Source organism: Chelonoidis abingdonii, chromosome 8, assembly GCF_003597395.2.
Source record: "Chelonoidis abingdonii isolate Lonesome George chromosome 8, CheloAbing_2.0, whole genome shotgun sequence".
In the NCBI taxonomy this organism is placed as follows: Eukaryota; Metazoa; Chordata; order Testudines; family Testudinidae; genus Chelonoidis; species Chelonoidis abingdonii.
In genome coordinates, this window is record NC_133776.1 from 46064353 (window position 1) to 46077653 (window position 13301).

General features: G+C 48.7%; 1 protein-coding gene across 9 annotated transcripts in view; it reads right to left on the reverse strand.

The window, feature by feature from the left end:
- The window catches only part of ANKMY1 (ankyrin repeat and MYND domain containing 1), a 250288-nt gene that overhangs the window by 196284 nt on the left and 40703 nt on the right, over positions 1–13301 (reverse strand). For 8 of the 9 annotated variants that reach the window (XM_032764738.2, XM_032764737.2, XM_032764745.2 and 5 more), the window contains 3 exons: positions 10793–10906; positions 9258–9423; positions 8203–8287 (listed from right to left, as the gene is read on the reverse strand). In XM_032764738.2, coding sequence (XP_032620629.1) covers positions 8203–8287; positions 9258–9423; positions 10793–10906 — 365 coding nt within the window. The remainder of the gene's footprint in view (positions 1–8202; positions 8288–9257; positions 9424–10792; positions 10907–13301) is intronic. The other variant, XM_032764740.2, reaches the window with a different exon arrangement.

Below are 13301 nucleotides of genomic sequence, written 5' to 3' on the forward strand. Positions count from 1 at the left end.
ACCTTGCCTGACAAGGGCGCCAAGATCAGAGCGGCCACCGGGGAAACGCCCCATTCGTCCACCCATCTGGAAAACAAAGACCACTTTGCCAAGTAGGCTCGGTGCATGGAGGGCTCCCTGCTTTCTAGGAGGATGCGTTGAACCCCTTCTGAGCTTGTCCTTTCCTCCCTACCTAACCACTGAGCAACCACGCCATGAGCTGGAGTGCCGCTAGGCTGGGGTGGAGGAGGCGGTTCTGGTCCTGGGAGAGCAGGTCCAGGCCGGACAGCAATGGCCACAGTGGGGTGACCGCCAGGCCCATGAGGGTCCCATACCAATGCTGCCTGGGCCATGCTGGGGTAATCAGAAGGACCAAGGCCTTGTCCATCTTTATCTTTTCCAGGACCTTGCCGATCAGCGGGAATTGGGGAAAGGCATAGAGAAACTGGCCTGACCAGGACAGGAGGAAGGCATCGGCTTCACGCAGCGCACAGTCAACTTGTGGAACTCCTTACCTGAGGAGGTTGTGAAGGCTACGACTATAACAGCGTTTAAAATAGAACTGGATAAATTCATGGTGGTTAAGTCCATTAATGGCTATTAGCCAGGATGGGTAAGGAATGGTGTCCCTAGCCTCTGTTTGTCAGAGGATGGAGATGGATGGCAGGAGAGAGATCACTTGATTATTGCCTGTTAGGTACATTCCCTCTGGGGTACCTGGCATTGGCCACTGTCGGTAGACAGGATACTGGGCTAAATGGATCTTTGGTCTGACCCGGTACAGCCGTTCTTATGTTCTTATTCCAGCCCCACCTGGAGCAGAACCAGGGACAGCAACGGTTCTGCCGAGTTGCAAACAGGTTCACCTGGGGAGTTCCCCACACTTGGAAAAGTCTGTGCACCACCTCTGGATGGAGAGACCACTTGTGCTGAGAGAAGTTCCTGCTCAAGCGATCCTCCTGCACGTTCCAGGCGCCCGGCAGGTGGAAGGCCTGTAGGCAGATGTCATGGGCTATACAAAAATCCCACAGCCTGAGGGCTTCGCAGCAGAGGGCAGAGAATTGGGCCCCATCTTGCCTGTTGATGTAGAACATTGAGACCGTGTTGTCCATGAGGACCCTGACCACCCAGCCCTTCAGGTGCGAGCAGACCATGCATGCCAGCCATACCTCCCTGAGCTCCTTGACATTTATGTGGAGGGTCAGATCCTGAGCTGACCACAGACCCTGAACATTCCCCACATGGGACCCCATCCCAGGTCCAATGCATCGGACATCATTTCCAACAACAGGGCTCTGCCCATGAATGGGACCCCTTGAAGCATGTTTCTCAGGGAGGACCACCACTGTAAGAAGGCGATCACTGCTTCAGGTACCATGAGGACTTTGTCCATCCTGTCCCTGGCCTGGGAGAACTCTGAGGCCAACCAGAGCTGGAGAGGCCTCATCCCAAGCCTGGCGTGACGGACCACATAAGTGCATGCTGAGATAAGACCCAAGAACTGGAGGCACGCTCTGGCTTTTGTCACCGGAAACTTTGTCACCGTGTCAATGAAAACCTTCAGGGTCTCGAACCTGTCCGGTGAGAAGGAGACTCTGGCCGACGAGGCATCCAGGACCGCCCTCATAAACTCCAGGCATTGAACCGGGACTAATATGGACTTGGTGTTGTTTGCCAACAGGCCCAAAGTGGTGCACGTGGACAGAAGGAGCAACACGTTATCCCGCACCTGCAACCAGGAGCTGCCCTTGACCAATCAGTCATCCATATAGGAGAAGATCTGGACCCCCTGGCACCTGAGGTAGGCCGCTACCACCAACATACATTTCGTGAATACCCTGGGGGCAGTGGACAGGCCGAATGAGAGGACTGGAAATTGGTAGCGTTCCTGCCCCACCACAAAACTGAGGAAGCAATTGTGCTCCTCGAATACACGAATGTGGAAGTACACGTCCTGCAGATTGAGAGCGGCATACCAGTCCCCGGGATACAGGAAGGGGATGATGGAGGTCACGGAGACCATGCGGAACTTGTGCTTCACCATGTACTGGTTCAGGCCTCGCACGTCCAAGATGGGCCTGAGCCCCCCTTTGGCCTTCAGCATAAGGAAACAGCAGGAATAGAACCCCTTGTCTTTGAACTCCCCGGCTACCACTTCCACCGCTCCTAGGCCCAGGAGCCGCCCCACCTCCTGCTCAAGCAGAGCCTTGTGCTAGGGGTCCCCCAGGAGGGATGGGGGCAGGGAGGAAGTAAACTGGAGGGTGTAGCCCCAGGAGATGGTGTTGAGGACCCATCAATCTGAGGTCCGCTGTGACCCCTCCAGGAGGAAAGCACACAACCAACTGGAGAAAGGAAGTTTTATTGAGGGTGGATCCTGACAAGAACTGGCAGGGTGCCCCTAGGCGTCCTGTCAAAACCACCTTTTCCCCACCTGCTTGCCCTTGGAGGACCCAGGTTGAGGGCCAGGCCGAGACTGCCTCTGTGGGTGCCTCTTATAGTCCTTCAACTTCTTATAAGCGGCCTCATATTTTGGGTGGGGGGCCTGAGTGGCAGTCTGCTGCTTCTTGAACTTAGGTTTAGCCGGAGCCGGAACACAGAGACCCTGTCAAGGTATTTTTCCCACTTTGAACTTTAGCATCCAAAAAGTGGGGACCTGCATGTACCCTTCTAAGCTTAATTCCTAGCTTAGATCTGATAGCGCTGCCACCAACCAGAAATTCCAGTGTCTGGTACACTCCCTGTCCCTCCAAAACCTTCCCTGGGGGACCCAGGACCCAAACCCCTTGGGTCTTAAAACAAAGAAAAATAAACCATTCCCCCTCCTTTCCCCCTCCCAGACTTTCCTCTTCCTGGGTTACCCTGAGAGATTACACTGATCCAAACTCCTTGGATCTAAAACAGAGAGAAATTAACCTTCCCCCTCCTTTCCTTTCCCCCCACCAATCCCTGGAGAGTTCAGACCCAATCCCCTTGGGTCTTAAACAAGGAATAAAATCAATCAGGTTTTTAAAAAGAAAACTTTTAATTAAAGTAAGAAAAAAGTAAAATTTATGTAAAATCAAGATGGAAAATGTTTACAGGGTCTTCAGCTTATATAGACTAGAGGGACTCCCTCCCCCCTAGCCTAAGATACAAGTTACAGCAAACAGAGGTAAAATATCCTTCCAGCAAAATACACATTTGCAAGTTAAGAAAACAAACATAAGACTAATCCGCCTTTTCTAGCTAGTACTTACTATTTTGAATATGAGAGACTGTTTTAGAAAGATTGGAGAAAGATCTGGTTGCACGTCTGGTCCCTCTTAGCCCCAAGAGCGAACAACGAACAAAACAAATAGCACAAACAAAGACTTCCCTCCACCAAGATTTGAAAGTATCTTGTCCCCCGATTGGTCCTCTGGTCAGGTGTCAGCCAGGTTCACTGAGCTTCTTAACCCTTTACAGGTAAAAGAGACATTAACCCTTAACTATCTGTTTATGACAAACCCAGAGTCTGGAGAGTCATGCGGGAGTCTTTCAGGCCATACAGCTTTGTATCCGTTTGTTCCACAAACAAAACTTTGCCATCAAATGGGAGGTCCTGCAGGGAGGTCTGCACCTCACTGGACAGCCCAGAGAGCAGGAGCTACGACGCCCTTCTCATGGACACCGTGGAGACCATGGACCATGTGGCCATGTCCGCCACATCCAAAGCTGCTTGCAGGGTTGCCATGGCAGCTCCTGTACCCTCCTCCATCAGCACTTTGAATTCCTTCCTGCTGCACTCCTGGAGAGAGTATTCAAACCTGGGCAGGGAGCCCCACAGATTGAACTCATACTGGCCCAGGAGAGCCTGGTGGTTCGCCACCTGTAACTGGAAGCTCGAGGATGAATAAAGCTTCCTTCCAAAAGAGTCCGGCCTCTGTGAATCTTTATTTTTCAGGGTAGGGGCTGGCTGGTCCTGCCACTCCCTGTGGTTGACCAACTCAACCACCAGGGAGTTAGGAGCAGGGTGGGTGTATGAGTACTTGTGTCCCTTGGCAGGTACAAAATACTTGCATTCTGGCCTCTTACAGATGGGGGCCAGTGAGACTGGTGTTTGTCACAGGGCATTTGAAATTTTTGCCACCCCTTCATGGAGAGGACAGCAGATTAAACAGTGAGTCCAAGGGCTCCTCCATCTCCTCTGCTTGGAGGTGGAGGCTTGATGCCACCCTTTTTAAGAGTTCTTGGTGGGTTTTAAAGTCCTCCTGCAGGACGAAGAGAGGTGGGGCCATAATCGCCTCATCCGGGGAGGGCGAGGAGGTCGGGGTGGTACTTTGAGTGTCCACCAGCACCAGAGGGTCCACCACCTGGTCGGTCTCCAGGCACAGTGCCGAGGATGTACGTCCCACCGACTCCTTCCTCGGAGGTCTGGAGAGGGAGGCTGATGGTCCTTCTGCGGCTTCAGCCACTGAGTGAGCCACCACCAGGGGCTGCGTCGGGAGCCACAGTGCCCACTGGTACCATTGGGCCAGCCACGGGGCCTGGTGCCACTGTACCTGCTGTGGCACCAGCAAAGCCAGTTGTTCAGCCTGGCTAGCCTAGCCCATCGATGGCTGACTACGAAGGAAGGCCAGGCTGACATACGACCTGACGCTGTCCCAGACCAGGAGAAGCAGCGGTACCGCGATCCCAATGTGGAGGACCGGTACCGTCAGTAATAGCTGCTCCGCGATTGGCTCCGACGGGCAGACCTGCGACAGTGGGACGCCAGTGATCAATGCCCAGAGCTGTGGAGGTGGTGCCATCGCAGGGTCCTGGAGCAGGATGCCAAATGGGTACGACACTGACATCCTTGCCATGACCGGCTGCGATAACCCCTCCAAGACAAGGACCTTTGGCGTTGTCTGCTTCAGTCCCATCAGTGTTCGTTCCTTGAGGCGGAGCGATGCCGAGAATCTCAGTCAGACAGAATCCAACTAGATAGCCTGGTGAGTGTCAAGGCCGATCCAGGTGGACTTTGCCCTGAACGGTCACTAGGTGGTGAACAGCATCAGGAATGTTCCCTCAACTGAAACCAGTACCAAGCCAGGAGAGACTGTGGAGATCCCAGCGGCAGCTTGCCTCTGGAGCACGGGGCCAACATCAGCAGTATTCCTGGTGCAGTCATGAACATAACAACCCGGGCCACCTGCAGGGCCTCCAGCGGGGAGGGCATCTGGACATTCAGGGAGGCCTGCTCCGAATGGGCCGGGCTACTCCGCTCGACTTGAGTCGGAGGCCTAGAGGCCAGCGGGGATCAAGGACTGCTAGACATGGGTCTAATCTCTGTCCTAGGTTTACTCTGGTGCTGTGGCAAAGAAGGCCTCTTTCTAGCCTTCTTGGCATGCCACACGGACAGGGAGCAGTGCCAACAGGTCAATGGTGCTGAAGGGTCACCGCACACCAACACCGCGGTGCCTGGTGCTGACTCGAAGCAGGGCACTGGAGCCAGGGTCAGCGCCGACTCCATCAGAATAGTCCGGAGCCTAATGTCCCTTTCTTTCTTGGTCCAAGGCTTAAACAACTTGCAAATCTTGCAATAATCACTGAGATGGGTTTCTCCCAAACAGCGCAGATAGTCCACGTGCAGATCACTCAGCGGCACAGGTCACCTACAAGTGTCGCACAACTTAAAACCCAGGGCACGGGGCATGCCCCAGCCCAGGTGCTCTAAGTAAACTAAATTAACTAAACTAACTAACTAACTACAGGTATCATACACTGAACGAACAAGCAGTTTTGGGGACGAACTACAGCAAATCTGGAGCAGAGCAGTTCCGAAGCACCTTCACTGGCGGCAAGAAGGAACTGAGGGTCGAGGGAGCGCACAGCACCCCTTATACCGCGCCATGGAGGCATCACTCGAGGCGTCACTGGGGCACTCCCCTACAGGAAATGCTAGGGGAAAAACTTCCAGCACCGGTGCACGTGGTGAGGATGCACACCTATTCCGGAATACACATGAGCAACCACTCAAAGAACAGCTCAAGACATGGCTTACAGGCTAGCTAGTGTAGGTATTCATTGTACACGGTAAAGCATCACAAGGATTAATATAATTTTTAAGTATTTCAGTGCCTCTTAGCTTTTCATTAACTGTTTCTAAAGGCAATACTGGATGCAATGGGATCCTCCAACATCTTTGGCATTGAGGGCTTTGATTTTTATAGCATTTCTGGCAGTGTATCATGGACTCTATTAGTGTCTTGCTTCAGTCTCTTCAGTGTCAGCATCATTAATACAATCAATACTGTTAACAAAATGGCACAGCTGGGGAAAAAAGATCTAAGCAAGCCCCTGAAGTATTAATATGAATATTCCCAGCCAGCATCCATTCTGTAATCTTGGGGATCAAGGGAAACTTGGAAACATAATAAAGTAATATATTCTGGAATAAGCAACAAATAATTTTGGCTTCCATTTTCCATCCCACCAGGGCTCCAACTAATTCTTCCCATTCTCTTCTAACAAACATAGTTCCATTTATCATTTCCTGTGAACTGTGCAGGTTTATCTCCATTGTTATTGTAACCCGCACATCCCCTGGGTGTCGTTTTCTATCCCGTCTAGTGGCACTGAGACGCAAGAGTGAATGTCTGTTCTATAGCCTTAGCTAATAGGCATATGGCTTTTAGCTCATGTGGTAGAGGCTCATGCACTAAACTCCAGAGGTCCCAGATTCAATCCCACCCGCCAACAACCGGAGTGTGTTGGTGTTACATTAACACCACTTGACCCAGAGCTTTTCTGCAACAGTTAGGTAACAACACAAAACCCAAAGTCAGAACTGCCACGTAAGGGAAACATTGAATCCTTTATTGATCACAGACATAGATTATCTCTATTAATGTGTTTAATGACCCTAAAATAAAAGTATTAAAAATCGTAAATGCTGGTAGATTTACATTTGTAAATTCCTAAACTACTTCTATTTCCTTCCCATCTCACATTAGGGACTACAATTCCTAAATAATTATGGGTCCAATAATTATGTGTCCATATTCGCCACATAAATTATGTACCTATCTGGTTTAAAAATCTAGCCCTGTATCTTCAGTTCAGTTTGGAAGAAATATTGGGGCAGAGCATCAGATATTAGGGTTAGGATTTCAGAATTTTATGTATTTCGCTTTACCAACATGCAGGATAAGAACATGCGCAGCCAAGTAAATAGCCTATACCAGTGTTTCCCAAACTTGGGACACTGCTTGTGCAGGGAAAGCCCCTGGCGGGCCGGGCGGGTTTGTTTACCTGCCATGTCCACAGGTTCAGCCGATCGCGATTCCCACTGGCCGCAGTTTGTTGCTCCAGGCCAATGGGAGCTGCTGGAAGTGGTGGCCAGTATGTCCCTCGGCCTGCGTCACTTCCAACACCACCCATTGGCCTGGAGCGGTGAACCGCGGCCAGTGGGAGCTGCAATCAGCCAGACCTGCGGACGTGGCAGGTAAACCAACCAGCCCAGCCGATCAGGAGCTTTCCCTAATAAGCGGCGTCCCAAGTTTGGGAAACAAGACCCATACTAACACACAAACACAATGGCCACCATCAAAGAGGAATCTATTATACACAGATAAAAGACAGTGCTATCCAGGACAGTACACTATTTTCCCGATACCAGTGTATGGTAACTGGTGGCACTGGCTTTTTTTAATTTTAACCACTGTATATAATGTTGTGCACGTATTATGGAACTGAAGTAGTAACTTTCTCGCTAAGGCCCTGATCCTGCAATGTGAAACTTAGGGGGAAACCCCTGTACAGATGAAGTCCTCAATGAAGCTCTGGGTGGGCAAGACGATCTGCCCATGCAGATCAGATTGCAAGGTTGGCCGTGGGTCTATGTTCGTAAGAGTTTTGACCCAACTTTAGACTTTGTAAAAAGATCTCTGCAGATGGCTGCATCAAATGCTTTGTGCTTGGCCACAGGAGAATTTGTCTGAGGTTAGACTGGCTTCTGCTGAATTACTAGGCTCTGAATATAAATGACCAATTTGTCAACAACCAGAAAATTGCAACATCTTTGTCCATTCACCTTGGCTAACTTCAGAGCAGGGGAAGATAATTTTAGCTGCTGAAAAGTGGATAGATTGAAGAAGTGAGGGGAAAGTCAGAGAGGCCAGAGAAGGGGCGCTGGCGACAGTGGTCCAGGTGAGGCAGAGCCATGAAGTGATATATTTGGCTAAGAATTATAAGGGTTTGTGTTCAGCATCTTTATCGTACCTCACTTCCTCCCGTAGTAGCGTTACTGCAGCACGCTTGTCCACAAGTTTCCTTCTAGATGAGGGAGCACGAGGACTTGCATCTACTGTACCAACATGTAAAAGAGAAAATTAGACCTCACGGTTAGAGTCTGTGAATAAGCATGCTGGTCACTAGGGCCACTTCCATTAAAACTGCATTCAGCCTGGTGGTGTGGTTATGTCACCAATGTACCCATTGGTCAACATCTGACTCCCTAGCCCACGGTGGTTATTATGGAGGCCAGAACAGCTTCTTCTTGAAATGGAAGTTACAGAAAACACTATCATACAATTTAAAAAAATCCTAAGTAACGTTCAGTGTCCTACTCCATATTTTGGATATCCCTCATTGTGAGTCCATAAAACGTCTTAAAGACTAGAGTCACATGCTGGGATTCAGTGAAATGAGAACTATGTGACACCCACAGATAAATATATTGCGGATTTTCATTGCTCCCTGAGAACAAGAGAGTGGCTTGTCTCAGATTTTTAAATTAAAATGTTTTAAGATAAGAACTTCAAAGGTTGGCAATATATCCCCAGTCTACATATGGGGAAACTGAGGTACAGAGAGGTTAACAGATTTTTAAGGCCAGAAAGGACCATTATGATTATTATGACTTCCTGCATAACACAAGCCATAGAATTTCAGGTTATGTGAATTGCGGAAGGTAACAATCCCACACTAAAATTCACTTATCATATTTTAGGTAATCTCTAGAGGCAGGATTATCTTGTGCTTGAAATACAGGTATCAGAGAGAGATGCAGGTTGTATGCCTGGCACTGTCACAGATTCGAGAAAGACCTTGAGCAAATCACTTAACCCCAGTGTACTTAGCTGTGTCCCTAGCTATAAAAGGAGAATGGCATACACTTACTCTAGAAGGGCAATGGGATTTTGTAAAGCACCAGGATCCCTGAATGAATCATCGTTAGGGGTTATAGCTTAATCCCACAGCATAGGAACCCACAAGTGTAAATCCCTCATCGTTATACAACATTTACATGGACTGGAGGCTTAGCTTGAACTCACATTTCCTGGATTTCCAAAGTTTTTCTCTATCCCATTCTCTCTCTTTCAAGATAACACACTTGCGAAGCCGGTCACTAATGTACTCTAGCAGCTCCCTGCGTGCATTGAAAATCTCTCGTTCTGGCGGCAATAATGCATGGTATGGAGTATGTGCTATCTTCTTATCCTGCAACACACAATTCATACACAATAAGAGGTAGGGAATAGACATCTAACATGGCAAACATGTGCTTCCATATTATTCTTAGCAGGAAGTAAACCTGACTAGATGAAGGGATGCCCAACACGGACGTAATAATGTATAGTACCATATCAGCTCTGTTAAATACTAAGTAGCAGTTTCAACCTATGCCAAGGGACAGAATCCCCTCTCCTCTCCAAACACCTGCCATTTTTACACAACACAGTGGCGCAAACTGGAACATAACATTTTAAAACAATCACATTTAATATTTTGTCCTATTTTTTTAGCTGCTGCTCTTCCGATTGGGCAGGACTCTCTCAGAGGAGGAGAAGCAGACCAGTGCTCTGAGGTGGTACAAAGACTCCCCTGTCTTAGGTGCCTGACTTATGTATTTTGCTCACCAGATTTGGGATCAGGAAGCAATTTTCCCCTGGGTGTTTGGTTTGTTTGTTTTTTGCCTTCCTCTGCAACGTGGGGGTATGGATTGTGCACTCGGATCCTGCGGACATGTTTCACCACAACAATTCCCTGCCACCGCACGGCCCCTTTGGTGGCACCTTAATCTGTTCTGATGACTAAAAAGCTTTAGTTTAACTGATGTCAACAGGTTCAACATAGGTGAAATTTAATGCCCTGTGATATGCAGGAGGTCAGGCTAGATGATCTAATAGTCCCTTCTGGTCTTAAACGCTATGAAACTATGATGAGCCAAGCCAGCAATGTTTCTAAACAGAAATTATCTCAAAGATTTCCAGGAAGCATCAGCTGCTCTTTAAAGCAAATATATCCAGAGAAAGCAGAATTTCTGAATCTGGCAAATAGTTAAACACACTTTATGTTAAGATTCCTTTCATAAAGGGTTAATAAATTTTAATATTTTACAGTTAATCCATTGTGCTAGATTCTTCTAAAGTTCAACCAGTCAATAAGTTGCCTACAGTCATAATTTATAGCCATGTATAACACTTTTTACTGATGTGCTGCTCACCATCAATAATATATACTACTCATGTCTGTAACATGCTTATAACATCTATCAATCATTCATTAGCTCTTTATAAACCACCTATAAATGGAGTCTTAATATAAAGTGTGACCAAATCATTTCTCTCCCATGGCAGAACTACCAGGGCTTTTATGACCTCTATCACCCTTATAGGGGTTAAAGTTTAGTGGTGACTGGAATGAGTCTTAAGACAACTGGACAAAAGAGTGTCTGCTGGTGCTTTTAGCATCTAGCCCGACAAAGTGACAGATGTAGAACTGGAAAATTTTGTTGTCTCTATTTGTGGATCTGAAGAACATGATTAATATTAACATTAATTTTAAGTTCTAGTGGTCAAAGAGATACCTGAAAGTATTTATAATATGCATAGTCTACTACAGTTCCCACTGCAGTCCTCCTTCCTTGGCTAAGAGTAATTGGCATCAACATATCTGCACCAGCCTCAATTAGTTTATCAATCTGGAGAAAGAAAAACAAAATGCAAAACAACAAAATTGAAAAATATTATAAAATTTTTATCTCCTGTTATAATTAAACTGAAAGGACTGTTCACCGAACCCTTGTCTCCACTTGTATGAATACAACTCTGTAAGAACACAACTGAGCGCATGCATTCTTCACATAAACCCCTGGGTGTGCAGGTGAAAGACTCTAACTATGAGTTTTCACATGTCCAGAAAGGTTTTGCACGTGAAAAATTCCAACATCCATGTCAGCAATCGTGGCCCCGATCTTCAGGGATATTAATCTCACCCAATCCCCACTTCTGTTCAGGCATCTATGGAAATACTTTTTCATTCTCATTGTTTATCTGTAATCCTCAATGTTACAATATATTATTTCAGGCAGATCCCACAGTAAAATATATACATTTCCAGACATGCTGATCAGGACTATACTAAGAATATGGCTTGCATTAGTCTCGTATGCAAGGGATTCAAGGGAGCCCACAATTCATCTGCATTTTTATTGTCCACCATATCCTGCTTGTGATATGACAACTGGCTGCTGTAAAAATGATTATGGTGTCAAACAATTATGATTGAGAGGGGCAGACATCAGAAAGGTGAAATTCCTGCTTGTAGTGAGGCAGTGTGGCTTCCCTCCAGCCCAGAGGAGGAAAAGCCCAGCCGGAGGCCAGAGTGGGCAGAGCTAAGGAGGTCTGAGCCCGCCCCTCAAAGGGTCAGGCGCCTACCTGGAACTATAAAGGCCGGCCCTCAGAGCTCAGTCAGGCCCCAGCAGCCAGAGAGAGCAGATGTCCCTCAGGGAGCTCGAGACTGGGAAACTCCTGTGACCCAGGCCAGCCGCCCAGACTGACCTGAGCTACCCCGCGCCCGCTACCCCGCGCCCGCTACTCGGAGGAGCCACCGGAGCTACCCTGGCCCGACTATCCGGAGGAATTCCCGGACCTACCACCCAGCCCTGGCCACGACGAGCCCATGCTCCTGGACCCCGCAGAGGCTGACGTCAGGACCCAGGTAGGTCCCGAGGGGGAGTTCGGAAGTAGTCCGGGGTCAGCTGACCTCAGTCTGGCTGCAGCCTTACCAGAACCTATGTCAGTGTGTTGTGGCCAGGATCCCCACTGACTGAGCAGCGGATCCTTAGCCGCTGCTAGGGCCCTGGGCTGGGACGCAGTGGAGTGGGAGGGCCTGCGTCCCCCCTGTCACCCCATTCCAGGGTGGCAGACTCCCCCTCTCCCTGGCCTGACGAGGCCGAAGCACAGTGTTTGCTGCCCCGCCCTGACCTAGGGCTGGGCCTTAACTGTTATTGTTGCTCAGCCCTGCCTAAGGGCCTGAGCTTTCTGACTCAGTGTTTGCTGCCCGCCCTGACCTACGGCCGGGCCTTAAACTGTTATTGTCACTCAGCCCTGCCCAAGGGCCTGAGCTTTCTGGCTCAGTGTTTGCTGCCCACCCTGACCTAGGGTCGAGCCTTAAACTGTTATTGTTGCTCAGCCCTGCCCAAGGGCCTGAGCCCCTTGCCCCACAGGGCCGGCAATTGCCACGAGGACTGCTGGGCTAGTTTCCCGGACTCACCGCGGCATAGTGGGCCGGCGTGGCTCCCCTCATCCCCCCGGAGAGGGTCGAGCCCTGGCCGCACTCGTGTACACTGCTAGAGAACAAGGGATAAGAAATACAGTGAATGGTACACAGAATTGTACTTATGCAGTTGCAGATTTTTGTTGAGTTTCAGAAGTGTCAGCGAGGATGAGTCACTTCCCAAATTCTGGTTTTATTTGGTTAGCTTCCCCTTGTTTTCCCCCTCCATCTTAAGAAGCACAAAAAACAATCATCAAAGAACAAAACTAACCTCTTTCCCTAAGGCCTTGTCTAGACTGGGAATTTGCTCCAAGCAGTGATTTGCACCACTTGATTTTAACTCCGCTTGAACTGACATAAGCTCAACTAGTGCAGACTGTAGCTGTCTTTCCCTAACTCTGGGTTTGCACTGGCTATGCTTTTGGCTAGAACTGGGGAAAACCCCTGCGGTAGATAAGGCCTAACACTCTCCTGGATCTTGTCCACACTGAGAAAATGCATCCAGTCAACTGACATGATTTTAGTGACAGTGTTAAACACAATTTTCACCTTAGCGTGACAAGGACAGCTGCATTTAAAAATTTGATAGTTACCTGCAGTGAACCCTGGATGTGGGAGGGGACCCAAGGTTAACCACAGTCACCTGCCATATTTCAAACACGACTTGCCCCTTTGTACAGTAGGTAAGTGTCATAAATAGATAGCTAAGGGTTAATGTTTCTTTTACCTGTAAAGGGTTAACAAAGGGAACCAAACACCTGACCAGAGGACCAATCAGGAAACCGGATTTTTCAAAGCTCAGGGGAGGGAATGTTTGG